General features: G+C 27.2%; 1 protein-coding gene across 21 annotated transcripts in view; it reads left to right on the forward strand.

The window, feature by feature from the left end:
* The window catches only part of LOC111687000 (protein pangolin, isoforms A/H/I/S), a 93,361-nt gene that overhangs the window by 67,349 nt on the left and 4,758 nt on the right, over positions 1-21,254 (forward strand). For 8 of the 21 annotated variants that reach the window (XM_046947717.1, XM_046947908.1, XM_046947866.1 and 5 more), the window contains 3 exons: positions 8,759-8,954; positions 9,892-10,057; positions 16,963-17,038. In XM_046947717.1, the coding sequence (XP_046803673.1) occupies positions 8,759-8,954; positions 9,892-10,057; positions 16,963-17,038 (438 nt within the window). Of the gene's footprint in view, positions 1-1,246; positions 8,500-8,758; positions 8,955-9,891; positions 10,058-13,634; positions 13,792-16,962; positions 17,039-21,254 lie in introns of those variants that run through there. The other 13 variants (XM_046948141.1, XM_046948052.1, XR_006940450.1 and 10 more) reach the window with 12 other exon arrangements.

Consider the following 21,254-nt stretch of genomic DNA (forward strand, 5'->3'; position numbering starts at 1 on the left):
CCTTAATCTTTATTTTTAATATAATATAAACATTTTACAAAAATTTTTCATCAAATGAATTCTCCGTACACATGGATTTTGACATTTACGAAAACCAAAAGCAAAAACAAAATACATGGGAAATGTTGTTGTTGCAGAACTGCCACCACCTTATCTGAATTCGCCTTGCTTTTGCTGTACTTATTTTCTGCGCTCTTTTACTTTAAACATACAGTTAATCACAAAAATAAGTATACAGAAATGCTGACAATTGGTTTTATTTAAAAAAGGCTGTTGTTTTTTTCATAAAGCAAAAAAGTAACACATTTATTGAAAACAATTATGATAATTATTGTTCAATGCTTTTTTTGTGTTTTTGTTATTGAGTTCTCCTTTAAAATAATGTTAAATAAGTGCAAAAATTACGCCACAAAATTAAGTATACAGATCATTTCAATATACATTTCATTTAACGATATTACACAAAATTTAGGAAAATTCTACCTGTTTGAATATAAATACTATATAATGAAATATTTTTTACACAATAACTTGAAAAACATCCACTTTTAGATCCGAAATCTTAAAATTTGGGCAAATTTGCTTCGGAAATAAATAGTAGACCCCGGATTTTGGATTTGACAGTCATTGGACCTTCCAAATGACACATTTGGAGTTGAATTTTTAATTTTTGAAAAGAGTTGTTACATTGAAATTAATGTGATATGCTTGGATTTTTGACACAGTACGTTCTCATAATCCCAAATAATTACTATAGAAATTAAAATATCGTCTTCTTATTCATCATAATGAACAAACAAGGGGTATTATTGAATACCCGATCCAAAACTACGGGGGTTTAAACATGAAGATGGACTTAAATATAAAAAATGCTCCCATAAATAATATTCAAGTCAATTACCAAAATTTTGATTTTTTCGGAATAAAAAAAAAATAATTTTTATACAGTAATTGTAATCAAAAAGGTAATACATCTTTTCCTAAATTTTGTACCCATTAAAATTCACCTTAAATAAGAACTGAAATAACTAAAATGTCCAGAGAAAAGTTATAAATAATAATTATCATAATTGTTTTTAACAAATAAATATATTACTATTTTTTTAAACTATTGTGCTTTTATAAATAAAACCAATTGTCAGTATTCTGTATACTTATTTTTGTGTTTAACTGTACATACATATATACATACCTATGTATACAGTGTATACTATACACATATATTGTACAACATTTCATAAAGAATGATGCAAACAGTTAAACAGTTCTTTACAAAGTAAATACAGCAAAAGCATAAGAGAAACCACAAGAGCTGAAAAGATGTAAGCAGTAGCGATCGTTTGAAATTAATCGCTGTGACTGACCGCGTTAGCAGGAAACATTTCACTGTACAACTACAACTAATGACTTTGTTTCTGTTTCTTCGACTTCGCTGTTTGCAAAACAGAAATTTGGGTGCTTTGCTAATTTCTATCAAGCATTACAAACATCAAAGGGATAAACATTGGATTAAATTTATTTTTAGATTAATTAATCTCATAAGAAATATGATGAAAAGATATCATTTAACCATTTACAGTGATGGATTTAAATGCGTTGGCATTTTTTGCCAACTCAAAAACCCGTTCTTAATAAGTACTAATTTACATAATTTTGAAACCAAAATCAATATTTCTTTGAATTATAATTACGATTAAATAGTGGTGAAGTTTTTGAAACAAATTATTAAAATTAGTTCATTTAAATGCTTAATCTTCAAAGGGTCACAAAACTTTAAGAGGTCAAATGTTAAAAATGCTTAAACATTTTTTTGCATTTTCTTTTATAAAAGCTTTTTAAAAGCTATAGCGGCAGAGTAGTTTTAAAATGTCTAAGATTTTTACTTTTATAATTTTCTCATTCAAATACATACTTATTTATATGCACATGATTTGTATTTTTATTTTTTCAATTAAATTCATCAACATCAATAAACATTTTTTAGTATTAATAAATATACATATGTTTATTTATATTTGTCTACGTATGCTTTTCATATAACATTTCGAATCAACAGTTTTATTTGATTTACACTTTTTTTAAAGCTTTTTTTGTGTCTGAAATGTATTCACATTTCAGTGAAGCTTTTGCAGCGATACGTGTATGTTTGTTGTCCTTAATCGCAATTAAAGTAAAAAAGGTATTAAACATGCAACAACTGAAATGTAAATGTACATTATATTTTATTAGGGCGGCCAATATGACGTTTAAATTTTGAAAAAATAAATAAAACCAAAACAAAACAGCCAAAATCTACTGTAGTAAATCAAGCGGTATAATTTATGTTATGTTAATAATAATCCAAAATACTTATTTTGGCAAAAAAAACTTTAAATATTCTTTGAAATATGTTTGTTGCCAATGATTCGATACCGCCTTAATGTAAATAAATATATACTACTATATGTTTTTGACTGATTTAAGAGCAATATATTTTTTTGTTGATATCTAACTTTTTAAAAGCACATTTGAAGTTAATATTTTATAAGAATGCGTGTACTTTAGTTCCGAAAACAATTTTATCAAATGGTGTTAAACAAAAACAATTAAATATAAATATAAGAATTAACAAAATTGTTAAAATTAAAATAATAAAAAATATAATAAACAAAATAAATGTTTAAATAAAAAAACGTTTATATTATTATAAATATACCCAAATGTGTTTGCATTAAAACGTGTATATGTGCTGTGTGTGCGATTAATAAGAATAAGAGATTTTTATTTTGCCTAAAAATAGGCAATTCAATTTTTGTTTGTTAACTGTTTTGTAAAATCAATAAGATACATACTGACACACAGTGTATTTGGTAACACACAAATGATTAGTTTTGGCTCACAACCGAAAAATAAAAAAGCAAAATATGACATATGTATAAAAAAATATTAAACATAATTGAATAGTTATTTTTTGTAAAAAATACATACAAAAATACATTTGTAAATGTAATATATAGTTGTATTGTTTAATTTAGTTGTATGTATGTCTACGTCAATGATATAAAGAGAGATTGAGTAAAAAATGTAGTTACTTTCAGTCTAAAATTTTACGGCATACCAGAATTTTTACATGCAATATTCCCAAAATAACTAGTTTTAAATTCAATTACGATAAGATTCATAATAAAATTAAGTCTACTTAGTCTTTAAAGTAAAAATAATTAAATATTCCGTAACAAATTTGAAACAATATTTTGTTCCTTAGTGCATATGTGTCGTTACTATGTGTTATTTGTGTGTGAGTGGTATTGACTGCTAAGTTCTAAAACAATGTTAAGGGTTATTCGATTATTAACTGCAACTGCACACATAAGTTCAAATTGCACTGCTGTAGAAAATTGTTGTAAAATTTAGTATATTAAAACGATTTTATTTTTTATTTTTTTTATTCAGAATTGGTTGACCATTTTCTTACCATCTACTAAAAAAAGCAATGCTTTGCTGCATGAAAATTTGCCGCCAAAAAGTTTAGTTTTAAAATATAAATTAAAGTTTAAAGTTTTATCAATAAGTATTTAGTATATTCTGTAGTTTCCCAGTTTATCAAAAGATCAGTCCCATACATAAAATTGAAAAATTTGATAAACCGAACAACAACTTTATTTTGATTGTTGTGAAATTGTAATATTTGTTGTTGAAGAATCTAGTTCCTTTTTCTGAAAATTAATTTTATTTGCAATTTTCACTGATACATCTTTTGAATTGAAACTGTGAATGAATAATGAAGTGTCCTTTCCATGTTAGTTGTAATTTTTATCTATGCAAAAAATTTATTAAGCAGTAAAGTTTATTGGAGAGAATATTTTATAAACATTTGTCTATACAAAAATTTAAACATTTTTCTAAAAATTTATACAAACAGTTTGTTGGCAGCTCTGCTAACAAAATAAATAGGGAGAAAGAGAAATTCACACCAAAAAGCTTTTTAACTGTTGAAGTTTTCTGCGCATGCATGGAGAGTTGCCAGACGGTGAATATATACCAAAAAGTAACAGTAAATATTTTAACATTTGTTCATTTCAAGAACCCCAAAATGGAAGTACAGGTCGGGGATTCGAACGAATATACAAAACTAAAACTTGAATCTGACCCTGGGGATAAACAAAGAAATATTTTGTTGTAAAAAATTCTATGGGGCTAAAACAATTAAAACATAGAAGAATTTTTGTAATATTTATTTTTATATAACCAAAGATTACATGCAGAATCGCCCAGACCAAACCGTTAAAGTGATGTTCTTAATTCCAAATAACCCAAACTTTTTATATTATTTAATTATATTAATTAATTAATGCCAAAAATTTCACAAAATTATGAGATAAAATTTTTGGACTTATAGAATTTAGTTGTTTAAGTAAATTGAGATATGACTGGAACGGAAACATAATTTAGCATATTTCAAGAATTTTTTTCTCATGATAAAAAATTTAATTATAAGGAAATGGTATTAATTTTTCCATCCCTGCTAAAGATTTATCAGGAGACTTTTTGTTACATGACATTTATACTCTCAATTGTTTCCCCATAATCTATATGTATGTCCACTTTCACAGTTGTATAAATTATAGTACATTTTGTAAAATTTTATGGTACTAATAACGAAGAGTTGTCGAATAAAAATAATTAAAAAATCTTAACAAATTTTAGGGCAGTTTCATTAGCTTATAATTCAAAACTTTTAATTTGCTTACAATACAATGGGTATTAGCAAATGATACAAGTTTATTCATTGTTTGTAACCAAAAACTGTGATGGCCATTTAAGATGTGCATAATTATATACATAGATTCATTATTTTTATTGTTGCTGTTTTCCAAAGGTGTCTTAAATTGTTTGTTATTTTCCGTTTCCTTCTCAATAATTTTTGACAGATAGGAAAAAATATGTTAAACTTTTATAAAAAATACACTGTGAGAGTATGAGATAAATAGTTTGTATGTGTGTTGATAAGGGAGAAAGAGCGAGAGATACAGAAAGAGTATAAAATACGGCAGAAAAGTGAATACTCACTTAGCACACAATAAACACATTTACTGGACATATTAAAATGATGATAGATGGATAAATTATTTTTATTTAATATGTTTCATTTTTCTGTCTTAATTACACCTGCACTTGTTGTTTTACTTTTTTCAATATGGGAATGTCTGTGTATAAGTTTGTGTTTGAGTAAGTGTGCGAATATATATTTTTTTGATGATTGCGAATGAGTGTATATGAGTGTACTAAGCCTGCAATACACAAAAAAAAACGATTGTTATTTATAGAAAACTCATTGGAAAGTGATAACAATTAAATAAATTATTTGCTCAAACAAATATAAAAAATAAAACATTCAAATAATTTATAAAACATACAAACATTTTATGTAAAACAGTAAAGATGCAGTGAAAACAAATAAAGTGTCAACATTTTAATCGCCTTTAAGGCGTGGCATTATGCAAATAAATAAATTAAATTAAAACAAACATTACTTGACAGGACAATCATAAAAATTAAAAAATTAAAGTAATTATATTAAAAAAGCGGTAAAGCTAGAAACAAAAATAAATTGTGTGAGCGTTTATCACTGAAGCAACCAAAACCTGTAGCTGAATTACACAGGGTAGTAAATATAAAAGGAAAATGTTTTCAGTTGCATATAATTTATGTATGTGGTAGTGTGTTATGGAAGAAAATATGCAACGTTTTTTAAAAGGTCTCTAAAAATTGAAGGTTACTAGTAGTACAGATGACTACTGTTAATGTAGAACATGATGATGTTAATAAATCTGAAGCAATAGATTTGGATTTAAAAAATATTGCTGCAAAACAACAGGTTGAGCGGCTGATGCCTCCTCCCTCTTTCAGTTCCATAGAGTTCTTAACGTCCTTGCCACCAACATCTACAACAGCAGAAACAACAAGCTTATCTAACGGCTCTGCATCTTTAACTAGCCATTGTCATTCGAATTTATATAATATTCTTCAGAATAACTCAAAATCCAGCCCTCTGTATTCTTTTTTGACGTCACAGGTGGGTTGCAACGATTTTTCTGGTTATTTTTCGGGACTTTCAAAAATACATAATACAACAACATCCTCCGTAACGACATCGTGGCCCTTGTCATCTTCAAACTTGAAGTCTACATTTTCCTCACAAACTAACCAAAATATTTTTGGCACATCAAATGGCGACTCTTTGTCTGCCATGGCAGTTGCTATAACTGAAGATTCGCCTCTAGATGTTGGTATTGATAGTTATCGAAAAGATTCACCCCCGGAAATTAATTTGGAAACCGAAGAAAACATAGAGCATATGCTGGAAGATGTTGTAGAAAAAGAAAGGGAAAAATCCAACGAAGAAATCAATGAAACGAATATTGTACCAGTAATAACGGATAACTCAACATGCATTCCAAACACATCCGCATCGCAAGATGGTCTTAAAAGTACCGTTAATCGCACGAAAAGTCGTAGTTTATTGCATCGTTTGGCCTCATTTGCGGCAGCTGCAAGTAATAGCACAAATTTCACAGTCAACACCCCCTCTCCCTGTGCCCCAAGTCGCCAGTTGGAGAAACTTGCTAAAAGATCATTTCGTCTCAGTTCCTCAGGTTTAAAACAAACTTCACTTTTAATGGAGATTCTTAAACTTAACACTATAACAGATGAGCAACAGCAGCAGCAAAAGCAGTTGACAGATAAAGAGACAAGCAGATCTAGCCTATCGGCAGCCTATCATATGTTGGCTTCTCAGCTGCTCTATTCTCAGTTAGTTCAGCAATCATCTTCAACTTCACCTCTTCTTATATTAGATTACAGTTCAAAAGCCAACAACAACAATGATGAAAATTATGAACACATGGACGAAATTGTACAGACTAATGATCATCAGCATGAAAAACATGAGGAGACTGCAGTCGCAGTTGAAAACGACAACAACGACTTGGACTTAGATGTCAATAACGTAAAAACTGAGAAAATTCCTATAAACGAAACATATCTCAAGGTTCAACCGGCATCACCTGCGTTATCTTTTCTTGCCAACTCATCTGTTTTTGATGATGTCGGCAGTAGCAAGATCTTAGATTTATGGCATGAACAGTTGAAGATTTTAACTCAAGCCCACATATGTCTAGAACAATTTTTGGAAATAAATCAAGAAATGCAGGTTGTTTTTGAGACCCCCGCACTTCAAAAACCAAATGGCAGCCAAGTCTGTAATAATTTGAAAGATCAAAAGGGATTTATAGAGGCCATTATGGCAAAATTGCACTATGTTTTTAGGCATTGTGAAGACTCACGGCAGTTATATTTAAGAACTAGTCAAGTATCGGAAGAAGATTCTATATCGGTATCGCCTGCAAATCATCTCAAGTATTTATTGGAAGATATATCTACACCAGACATGAAACCCAAGGCTCAAGCAAAAACAGTTGACAGAATTGAATCGCATGCTTCGTCTATAAAGCGGGAACCAAATGATATGAACGGTAAAGTGGATACTGAATCCAAAAACAATATTTTTAAAACTGTTTGGCAACCATTCGCCAATGAAACTCAACAAGAAGAAATACAAAAAGAGAGTGAAACCAAACATAGCAAAGAAGAGCTTGGCACTGGACAATCAGAAATCAAATCACCCATTTGCTTTTGGCACCCTAAAAACCTTGGCATGAATCGGAATGAAAAGGCAGTAACAGCAGTTGAAATAATATTAGAGTGTGCAGCACTTAACAAAACTGCGGGATCAGAAGCAAACGCTACGTTAAATTCACAAAATAAATCAATGGATACGGTCAACTCTACTAATCCATCACCAGTGCCGCAAACAATTGCAACATCAACACCAACCTCAACTTTGAATTCTTGTAATTCACCATTTCTACAAACAACATCTGCATCATCATCTTCGTCAAATAACTCGATAAGTTCCAACCACCCGGATGAAGCGCCAGCTTTAAATATGCTCATGACAGATTGTGGAACATCTTCGTTTCTAACGGCTCTCAGTAATCGAGCTCTTATAAATCTAGCATCAAGTTCTTCGACTATTGCAGCTAATATACCACCGATTACCACCACCAGCCCCAGCTGTAATCGACGTAAAACAAAGAAGCTAGAGACCAACACCAATAATAATAGTACACTACCCACCTCTGTTGCCGGATTAAATACAACCTCGCCCTCCTATGCTACAAGTCCGCCCATTACAAATGCCCAAATATATGGTACACATTCTACATCAACAGCCGCTGCTGTAGCTGCTCTACAGGAAAAAGCTTTAAGTGATATGTTTAAAGTTCGCTTCAGTGCTTTAACTGCTGCAGCTGTAATTAATGCTGCTACAGCATCAGCTAATGCAGCAGCGACAGTTGCCACCACCTCCACAACTAATAATACCAATAACTTGACGAACTCAGCGATGAATTCTGAAGGACCATATGATCTCAGCATTGGCAACAAATTTAAGAAGATGTAATTAATATAAATAAAACAAAAGGTTATGAAGAATTAAGAGATACTACACTAGTCTGTTATTAATTTACTATTTCAATACATTTACTTTTTTCTTATTATTATATATACATTTTACCTAAGACACCTATAAAACTAACAGATACGGCCTATAGTATCTCTAATTTCGGTTTGGGAAATATAATTCTCCACTGCCTCTCAATTTCATCAGTACAATACTAATGAACGTATATCTACTCTATTTTGTTTTAACTTTCAGGAATCTGGATAACAAAAATTCATCAAATTTACAGGGAAACGATAACTGTAAGGATAACTCATCTGAAAAAAAGAAACCACATATCAAAAAGCCTTTGAATGCCTTTATGTTATACATGAAGGAAATGCGTGCCAAAGTAGTAGCAGAGTGCACATTAAAGGAATCAGCTGCCATTAATCAAATTTTGGGTAGACGGGTAAGTCAATATTATTACTCTAAATCGTGTTTGTAAGCTTTCTAAAGGTCTGATAGACTACAAAGAACGTAATATTAAATATAGTCCAATAAAATTGTGAAAGCGATACATAGGTGGATATTTACACATGTTCGGAGGGTTACATGTTGGTAACTTGTAACTGAAACTTTGTCTATAAAATGAGATAATGATGCCTCCACAAATTTCCCCATCATGGTTAAAGGAAATGTCAGTTAAGCGTTATTGACAACAAAACCAACGATATGTGTAATGTAATCATTTATGTAAAAATATTTAATAATATACATTTAAATGAAAGATTCTATGTAGAAATACTTTCTCGTATTGAATTAAACATTGCTTGAGAAAAAAGGCGAGGATTTAAACTGTGTTATTGTACCATTATACATTAACTGATCATTTCAACTCGTTAATAAAATTAAATATACTTATTACCTATTAAAATTCAATTCTTTCGTTTCTCCAACATATTTTGTTTTATTTGGAATGATACTTTTGACTCTGAACTTTAATCCAAAATAAATAAACTAACGTTTCATTTATTTCATTAAAACATTAAAATTTATTGACAGATTTTAAGCGCCTCCTTCACTAAATCTTTATTTTACTCAAGTAATGTTTGATTCTATTAAAATATTTTAAAATAATATGTTTTTGTTTTACACCATTTTTTCTTAACAAATAAATAAATTAAACAAAATTAAGCGTTGGAATTTTCAAGAAGCTGTATTTTAAATTGTTTTTACTTTTGCTATTGTTAGTTTAATACATGATCACCCTTTTTGGAAGGGTTTCAATAATTAAACTAGTTGATAACTTTTTATTAACTTACTTTTACATATGAAACATTTATGTATGTAATTTCATTGAAACGTATGCATTTTAAATACAACCCCCTCCCCAAACTATTTTGTAGTGGCATGAACTGTCCCGCGAAGAACAAAGTAAATATTATGAAAAAGCTCGGCAAGAACGTCAATTACACATGGAATTGTATCCGGGGTGGAGTGCACGGGACAACTATGGTTATGTTTCGAAAAAGAAAAAGCGTAAAAAAGACAGATCGCCCGCGGATTCGGGAGGTATTGCACTAAATTTTTTTTATTTAAATTTTTTTATTATTATAATTATCATTTTCATTTAATTGTAACTTTTTAATACACTAAAACATTAACCAAACATCATCTAACATTATTAACTGTTTTAAAGTTTATATACTTATTTTCGGATTTATTTCCTACTTTCCTCACTTATTTAATTACTTACTTTTTAATTTTTTATAATTTATTAAACAATACAATTTATAACATTAGAACGTACAAATTAATGTATTTATAACAAACAATAATATAATGAAAAGTGATAAAATTTAAAGAACAATTATGATGCCAGTCACAGTCCACATTAGTTTAGTCTAGTATAAATAATTCCTTTTGTTTCCATGAGATATACCAAAGGGTGTCGCTCTATTATAAGATAGTTAAACTAATATTTTGGGGTTGCAGGAGTAACTGATGTTCATTCACATCTTTTGTTTTTAATAAACTGTCATAAAAATAGTAAAATTATAATGGATTTAATATAATACTTATAATTAAATAATGTAAAATAAAAAACTATCCCAAAAAGCAACAAAACATGATTTGATAATTCCACAGGAATATTCTCATACTAAAATTTTACAAAAATATGTAAATAACACTAATAGCAGGATTTTTAAACAGAAACGAAACATCCAGTTATAGTTTTAATTACATATAATTTTCAAATATGTACAAAATGATTTTTGGTCAGTTCGATATAAATTTAAGCAAACTGCTTCTGACATACAAATGTATGTACAAAAAAGTGTAGTACATATGCTAGCTGGCAGTACAAATCTAAATTAAATTACGCTTAGGAACAATGAACTTCTAAATGAAATACGATAATTAAACAAATTTATAGCTATAGATTTAGCTAAATGACAGATTATCTCTTAGCACTGCTCTTGTGATATTCGCCATAGTATAAATTTGGTAACTTATGGCATCTTTAACTAGGAATAAACACATTCTTTTGTTAGAATAATATGTAGACTTGTTAGAAAACATCACTAGTACAATTATACAATTATTAAAGACCATTTACGTTTAAAACTCAATCACCTGCTTTTATTTTTTAAATTTTGTTTTGAATCTATATACAAATACATAATACGCCTTAATCAGTATTACTTTTATTACAATTGATATTATAATTATTATGATTTGTATTTAATAATTTCTTTGTTTTTGTATAAACAGCAAACATAACCAATATTTAAACTTATTAGGTTAGAATAAATATTTGAATTGCTTTCAAACCATAACCATAAGTAAAACAGTAAAAAACTAATTAATATTCGAAACAATTTAAAACACTAAAAAAAACTTTTTAACAAATACACTTACACGCTCAACAAAAAAAAAAATAATTGTTTTGTCAAAATACTGAAAAATATTGCATTTGGTTTGAAAAATACATTTATTTTAAATAATTTTTGTTTAGTAATTGGTTCAAAATTAGTTCATATATTTTGGTTACGAAATTCAAGTAAAAACATTTAATAGAATTGGCCCAATTTTTATAATTTTTTTCTAGTTTTATTTTGAGTTTTTAATAATAATTGAAAAACAAAAATTAATTTTTATTAAAAACTAAATTCAAAATCCAAAACGATTTTGTAATATACATATACAAACAAAAGCAAGTAAGAATGTACATATGGTGGGTTAAGACCGACAATGTGCTAATTTAAAATAATTTTCGTCTGTGAGACCGATAATCCTTATTTAGTTATTTGGTATCTTGATTACACATGCCAACAAAATTTTAAAAAAGTATAAAACTATAATTTTGTATAGCACAGAGCTAAATCCGAATTTGGCCTCAGAATTTGTACATTACATCATGTTTTTATGTTATAAATATTGGAAAAAGAAACATATTTTTTATTTTATACGTTATAACAGCGCGATGACATTTATACAAATAGATGACATTTATTAAAATAGATCAGCCTATCGACTTCAAAAAGGCTTTAATCTCTGTGAAATTTATATATAATAAATTTAATTTAAAGTCGATATATTACCTTTCAGATGACACGCGATATCTCGAAAACTTGATGTAACAGAGAAATTATGAGACCAGATTTAAATTAGGTACAGCTCTGGGCTAAAAAATGGCCTGTGTTATTGTTCAACATTATTTTTCAATAATTGACATATATGTATCTACATAAAAGGCGCCCAAAAATATAGAAAATTTATGAAGACATCAATAATAGTCTAGTTCTATTTATTACCCAATTTTACACTTTTTAGTTTATTTCCCGTTATCCCATTAGGCTAAAACATTTTACCAGCTTGTTTTAGATGTTAATAAACAAAATAAGACCCATTCAAACCAAATCTTTATTTTTTGGGCCCTTCTAATGTATATACAAAAGTATGTATATAAATTTTAAAAAAATATCGCCATTTATGCTATCTCTGGAATATAATTTGTTTAGATATGACTGTTAGAATATTTTCTATAATAGGCGATAATGTAACAATTAAGAATTATTTATCGATATTTGTTCCTTGTAACAGGGAGGAGAACATGTGCCTGATTACAATAACTTATCTTAAAAAAACTAGAAATTGATCATAAAGTTTACATATAAGAGTAGAAAATCTAATCACTTATTTATTTTATGTTGGTTATGGGTCTAATTGATCTTATATCAAAAGATGACGTATAACATTTATTTTAAGATTATTTTATTACAGTATAAATAAAATGGATGTCGATCAGAGATCGAATTACTGCTTTCGCAGAATTTATTTACGTTATTAAAAATGATAATTCTGATCATTCGTAGTTTTTAGGATAGCAGTATAGTTGGCACTAAAATATTTTTTTTTTGGCATTTCCTGTACTGGTATCTTAAACATTTTCCAATCGATGTTTTATTTCCATATCTTTATATAGAAATATATTTCTATATAGAATATTACTTTTATATAAATAAAACTGTACAAACCAAGATAAACATCCGATTTGAATAAAAATTTCTTACTTTGCCTATTTTATACATATTAATCTAATAATTAAAAACGCACTCCTCGAAATTCCAAATAAATTCCAGTATTTTTAACCTTCACGGTATAACTATCAGTTATTTTTTTATTTTAAGAATGGTGGAATTTTATTAAAAAAATCTATTTTGTTAAGGAAAACTACAAAACTATTACATTACTTTGCTTTAACACATTAAAAAATATATCTTTTTAAATTATATGATATACTTATAAAAACAAATTTCTATATATTTTTTTATATACATAAAAACAAATTCGGCATATGACTGCATGCTTCCGAAGCCGTAGAAACGATCGTAATAATAGTTATTTTTAAGCCAAAAAGATTTTTATAATCAGTCAAATGGGAATTCCTCTGTTTCTTTTCATAATTTTTTAATTAAATCGCTCAAACAAATGCTAAATCAAATCACATAAAAAATGGAAAAGCAAAAACAAATTAATTGTTAAAAACATTTTTGATTATTTTTTATTTTCTAAATATTTGTTTTTTTACCTAAATCTTGTACTTCAAATTGAACAAAAAATATTGAAAAAATAAAAAAAATAGTGGCATGCATTGGGTCGGGAAGAACAAGCCAAGTATTATGAATTGGCACGTCGAGAACGTCAATTGCATATGCAAATGTATCCCGATTGGAGCTCACGGACTAATGCGTCACGAGGGAAGAAACGCAAGCGAAAACAAGACAACAATGCAGACGGAGGTTAGATTAACTTTTTTCAGGCATACATTTTATAAAAAAATAAAAATATGTATATTCGTTATAATAAGAAACAAAAAATTACTATAATAAGTAAAAACATTACCTACACATATTTACTTTACTAATTAACCCATTAATGTTCAACAAAATACATATAACTTGAGCTGCTCAGTATCTAACTATACTTGTACATTTTTGTATATCTATACATATATATATATATATATACATATATGTTATATTTTCTTTTTCACAAAATAATAGACAAAACAAATTTTCTAACAACTAAATAAACTGTATATACATACATACTATAAATATTTTTTTACAATCGATTTTACAAATTTTTTGTACTTGTTATTTCACTCATTGCTAGAAATTGGCCATTAATGGGTTAACAATAATAATATATTATATTTGTATATTTTTATATACTTTTATATACTACCACAACTGTATTGAGTGTCAATGAATTTTTTTGTTTTCTTAGTTTAAAACAGTCTTCAAAACACTTTTTCCTCTTCTTAATCTAAAAAAAACGTTAAAATAAAATGCAGTTTTCAGGTTTTTCGTTATAAACGAAATAACACACCGTCAGTGCCAAAAAGGCTACAACCACCACCATTGTAATCGGCAAATAGTTTTAAATATATGTTGAGCAAAAAACCTTTTTATATACCTATCTTCAGGTCTAAATCACTAAATTGTTTTTAGATCAGAACCACTGCTCTTTAAGTAATTTTCAAAATGTCAAAAAATTACCACAAGTCTTCGGATCTTTGTACTTTATACATACAAATAACATTTTATGGTGGTGGATATTCACAATTGAGTTTATTTATTTTAACTATTATTTTTAACAAAATAAAAATGTTTGTGTTTTTATTATTATTTAAACTTTTGCTACTGAAATTTGCTTACAATAAAAAACTTAAAATTATTGAATTGGGCCATTTTAATTTATTTTATATATCATTAGAAAGAAAATCTCATGAACTACATTTTATAATATGAACTAATGTTAAAATCTGAAATAGAGTTAATTAACTGTAGAAAGTATATATTTTGAGATCTTTAAACGAGTAATGTACATATTAATTATCCATATTAACATACATATTTAACATATTTAAAGCTAAAAAACTAAAATAGAGGATCGAAATATATAGGGGCTAAATAAAATAATAGGCCGATTTCAACCTATTTGAATAGGTTTTACTCGTACCCGATAAGCACGCAAGTAATATTGGATAAATGAGGAAATACTTTCTTTCTTGATAAATAACTACCTTTTTGTTTTAATATATCCAAAAAATAACTTGTCACAACTGCACGCAGAGAAAAATATAGTTGTGGTAACCATAATCTAAGAGCAACATATTATGGTTACATTATGGTTAAATTTAAAACATATTATGATCATTTTTAATATCAAGAAATATCATATTATGATCATTATTAGTATAATAACCAATCATATTATGATTAAATATAGTTCGAATATTTCATCATAATATAGCGATAATGTGATGTTGTAGCATCATTATCGTTTCATGTAATCATATAATGGCTTCAAGTAATCATATTATTGTTTCAAGTAACCATGTTATGGTTACAAGTAGTCACATGTCTTCATGTAACCATATTATGGTTACATATTAAACATAATATGGTTAATCTTATGTGCTCGGCGTAAAATGTAATTATTTGTTAATTTTCTTTTAAACAAACACAAAATTTCCAAGCACTGATATTCCCATAAAAAATATATATTCACACTTTCAAGCCAATATAAGCACAATATAATTATTTTAATTATTAATTTCTTATGTACCCTATTATATTTTTATATAGTATTTATTTTTCCCAATTATTTTAACACTGCATTTGATTAACAATTTATTTAATCCGTTCTAGTACGGATAAACCATACAACTGATATAAAAATGGCGATACCAAAATATTTTTAATAGTAAACGTATTTTACTTATATCTTAAACATTATATGCATAAACGTGTAAAATCCTACCATTTAATGGTTATTTGATAGTATAAATGATTCTAAAGAATATAATATTTTTACATAATTATCATTATTTATTTGTTGTAAAAATAATTATTTTTCAGAGAATCATTCTCAAACTTATAATTGTCATAAACATATAAATGTTTTCAGTAACTAAAATATTGATGAAGTTCAATAAAAATAACAATTGTTTGGTTATGACAACAAATTATTGTTACAAAAAACATAGAATAGTTTTCCTAACCATGCCGAACCATGTTTTTTCTCTGCGTGTGTGCTTACCCGACTTTCAACTCGAACTTTTAGACAAATGCTCCAGACAATTATCTTTAAATTCTATACACCAAACAAAATCGTGTTATTGATAACGGCCACTCATTGCTTACTCATGTAAAACTGAAAGACAGTTGGAAAGACGTGGTGGTTTATTGCCTAAATCAGGAAATTGTGTTCCAAAGATATACTAAACTTAAAACATAGTATCCAAGGGCAGTAAGAATACGAATGTCAATGAAATTTTTAAAAAAGGCAGTCAACATTATATATTATTTTTTTTAACAAAGTCTTTCTATGTCTGCTCAGATTTTTTAAAAAATATGTATGTCCTCATTGTACTCACATATGTATACTATTTAAAAATTTAACGCTAGTGTAAACAGTACGAATAAAAATTAACAAGCTATGTAAGAACACAATTACTCGTCTAAGGTTTCAAATTAACATTGCTCTAGCTTCTTTTGTGATTTCATGGGGTTTTTATCTTATATATTTATATATAATTACAATAACAAAAAGTATATATACATATATTTATGTAACTATTTTTATTTGATTATTTTTTATTGTTCATCAATTAATAAGATACTGCATGCTTCTTTATTATTATTACGTTACATTTAGTTGTACTGACATTTAGCAGTGTTTTATAATAAATTATAAATAATACTTTTGTATGTCTGTACCTGTATGGAGTTTAATTCACTTTTCCTACTACTATTAATTTCTCTTTTTATTTTGTTTTGAAAAATTTTCTAAATTTTCTGTTACTTCTTTCTTTTCGCCATTTAACTGTTTTGTTTTTAAACAAAAATTGTGTTATTTTTATGTACTTTTTGTGTTTTTTCTTTTTTTATTTAAACCAACTGATTTAGGCAATAATATGAAGAAATGTCGAGCTCGGTTCGGTTTGGATCAACAAAATCAGTGGTGTAAGCCTTGCAGGTATGTAAATTACATATTTTAGAAATATATATTTATAATATTCCAATTAAATTTAAATACATCATAAAGTATACCAACGATTTAGATTGCTAGAATTTTGGCAAATTAAAAAGTGAATATTTATATTTTTAACAGTACCAAAATTGTAAAGGGCTTATGGAAAATTTAAATTAAAGACAATTATTATGTTTATCAATATATATGATCAAAAAATTATCTTTATTGTTAAATGATAAAAAAAGAAAAATATTGTCTATATTATTTTACTTAAAATCCTTAATGCCAGTTCCAGGAATTTTTAAAACCTTTGCACGTATACACAGTACAATATTGTCAGAGTGGATAAATAGCAATATCAAAAGAAAAACATTGTGTGCACATAAATGATAGAATATAATAAATTCAGAATTTCTGGTAGCTAGTTGTGTGATTTTTTAAATTCTGTTGAATAGTAATTAATTAATTCTTACTTTAATTTTATAACTTATGTATATAACAAAATGTTTTATTCCGTATAAATGGATTTCTGTCAATCGGTGTTGTAGCAAGTTTGTAAAATCTGAAGAAATATACTAGTCTCTATTTATAGTCTATCCATCTAAATACATACAATTAGTACTTTTCAATGATGAAACTGATATGGGTGTAACAATTTGAGAAATTGAAATTTCATTAATCTTATTAATAATTTAAGAATTGTAATATAAATGAAAATTATAAATTCCCAGCATAGAAATTTAAGAATATGCAATATAATAATTAAATAACTTTTGTCAATTCCTATTTACTTTAGCAAAATTATAGAAACTTTGTTTGGGTTTTGTGTTGTACTTTTAACTTCCTATCTAAAATTTTGCTAAACATTTTATTTATCAGAATATTAAAACATTTTAGCTTCATACTATTGCAAGCTAATTTATCCGCTCTGATACCAACAATTTTTTTTTATTTTGAGAACCTAAAATTTCTACTCAAGCAAGAAAAATATAAACACAGTCATAAACACAGAAAAATTATTAGAAATTCTTATTCATGTTATTATTTTTATTACCACTTTGTTTTTTGAACAGTTTAGTACAGAAAAGCATACAAAAACTGAACATATTTTACATATAACAAAAATCCAATATTTAGTATGTAAAAATTTGATATTGGTATTTAAATACATGGGCAAGTGTCAAATGACCCAACTAAAAAATCAAGATAGTACTATTGGAGAGTAGGTCGGACACAAATCATACACGGTCTATATTTTGAAAAAAAAGTTTTCCATTTTGAAAAAATATGGGAAAATAAACTGCCCATTTAAAAAAATTATACAATTATTTTAGCAAACAATGTAAAAATACTATCTAAAGTCATAGTTGAAACAAAATGTCCAACTTTGACCCCCTCTAACTCCGGTAGTTCTTGACCGGTAGAGCTGATGAGTTGTTTTACTTGACACGAAATTATCTATATGTATAAATATAATAATCCAATAAAACAAAGCAATATGACAACCTCAAATTAAGCGAACATGTTTTGATATTATATTCCTTATAGCAATTTTAAAGGTTTAATGAGATTTCTCCGTGTTTCTATACTATACTATACATACATATGTGTTCCGGTTTCAATATTATATATACATATGTATACCAGGGTGTGCCGTAAAAAGATATAAAATTCTGATGAATGCCTAGTTCAATCTATGATATAAATAAAAAAAGTCTCTTTTTTAAGTTTTCTCCAAATTTGTTAATACTTAACACAAAAAACTATTTTGGTAAAATTTAATAATAAAAATTATTACAAATTTAAAAAACAAAATCATACGAAATCGCAAAATTTAAAGCTTATTTTGGAACATCAGCCAATTCCATTAAATAGTGATAAAACTAAAGGCTAACTTATTTGCAAAAAAGTTAGTTATTACTTTTTTCGCAATTTATTTTCTACATACATACATACACACAACTAATGTCAATATGAACATTTCGGTGTGTACGAACTGTGAATTGGACATATCAGCATTGCTTATAATTTAAAATAATTTTAGTTTATTTAGTATCACACAACAATATCACCCACCAAATGTCAATATCTCACTAACACACCTTTTAAATTTTTTACATACGTACATACAATATAATTTTATGATATTATAAAAAAATTACAATTTATTTCATAATTTCTTTTGTTGTTATTATCTATGTTATGTTATGACAGATTATTTACATTTTTCTAATAACATTAATTTCTTTTCCCCAAAACCCCATTTACATATTTCGTATTTATTTTTTAGTTAATTTTTAACATACAAACAACAATTAAGTTGAAAAATATTAAAATTTAAAACAAATTGTATGCAATTTTTTGTACTTGTATGTATAAGCAATATTTATACATATATGTATATTAATGCAGCAAGACAAGAATAAATACAAATCTTTAAAAGTAACACTCTCTTCATATGAACATTAAATAATATTGATAATTATAATTTGAAAACATTCATGTTTTTGTGAATGCATTTAAAACAATGGTTAGTACTACACCTACACAGATGTACATACTTACTTACATACATTCATACAAACATACATACATACATACATACATACATACATACATACATACATACACACACATGCATACATAGATACATACATACATACACACATACATACATACATACATACATACATACATACATACATGCATACATACATACATACACAAACATACAAACATACATACATACATGCATACATACATACGTACATAGATAAATACATACATAGATACATACATACATACATACATACATACATACATACTTACTTACTTACTTACTTACATACATACATACATACATACATACATACATACATACATACATACATACATACATACATACATACATACATACATACATACATACTTACATACATACATACATACATACATACATACATACATACATACATACATACATACATACATACATACATACATACTTACATAGATACATACATACATACATACATACATACATACATACATACATACATACATACATACATACTTACATACATACATATAAAGCGTGAAAGTTTATATGTATAAGTTTGTGCTCCTAGCTTCGGTGTCTAATATTTTCATACAACATCATTTGGAAAGGAAATACACTCACATTTACTTGAAAATATATATTTACTACACACATGTGAATACAAAATGCTGTTTATAAAAATACATTAAATTATTTCCTGGTGCTGGTTTTGTATATCTCTTGTTTTTAATTATGATTAAATCCAAAACAGTTATTAACAAGTTAGAGTGCTATATTTGGCTGTGCCGAATCTTATATACCCTTCACCATAGTGTATTTAAAACATAAAAGTTTTATAAATTTTAAATTTTTTCCCGACTACATTTTTATTACACCAAAAGCAAAACAAAACGAACAACAACAACACTAAATGAAATAAAAAACAAAATAAACAACGCAATAAAACCAACCTACATCCAAATATACGAACAGAATTCACAAAAACAAAGTACACAACTGACGCCAACAGCAAAACGAAATACACAGCTGAAAAACCATGTGTACATATTTTTACAATATACAGTGTTGTTGTTGCTTATTTAACAAAGCATAAACAAAATTATGACATTTTTTTAGAAATTTTCAGAGGTTGTCTCGGATTTTTGCTCATATCTCCGTTATTTACCGACCGATTTTGCTGATTTTAAATAGCGATCTTCTCAAAATCATGTCTTACATGTCTTACGCCGATATCTGGGGTCCTCTAAAAGCTGATTTCAACAGACAGACGGACATGGCTTAATCGACTCCGCTATCTATAAGGATCCAGAATATATATACTTTATAGGGTCGAAAAATTATATTATAGATCCTTCTCATGTACGCTTCTCACGAAGGTGAAGGGTATAAAAATAGTGCAATCAGTTTCAAATACCGAAATTTAAAAATAATTAATTTTGTGAAGTTTGTTGAAATTAACTAACACTAAATATTTTTATAACTTTCAAAAAACAAATCTCTTATATTGAGCAAGATAGGCATAATTCAAAAATGTCGTTTCAAGAAATTTAGATACCATTTTACTCGCTTTTAATGTTTCGCATTTTAAAAAATAAGTTATCTATTCTTCATAAAAAACTCTCTAAAATCAAATTCACAACAAAAGTACAACTTGAGTAT

The sequence above is a fragment of the Lucilia cuprina genome, chromosome X (assembly GCF_022045245.1).
Source record: "Lucilia cuprina isolate Lc7/37 chromosome X, ASM2204524v1, whole genome shotgun sequence".
NCBI classification, from domain to species: domain Eukaryota; kingdom Metazoa; phylum Arthropoda; class Insecta; order Diptera; family Calliphoridae; genus Lucilia; species Lucilia cuprina.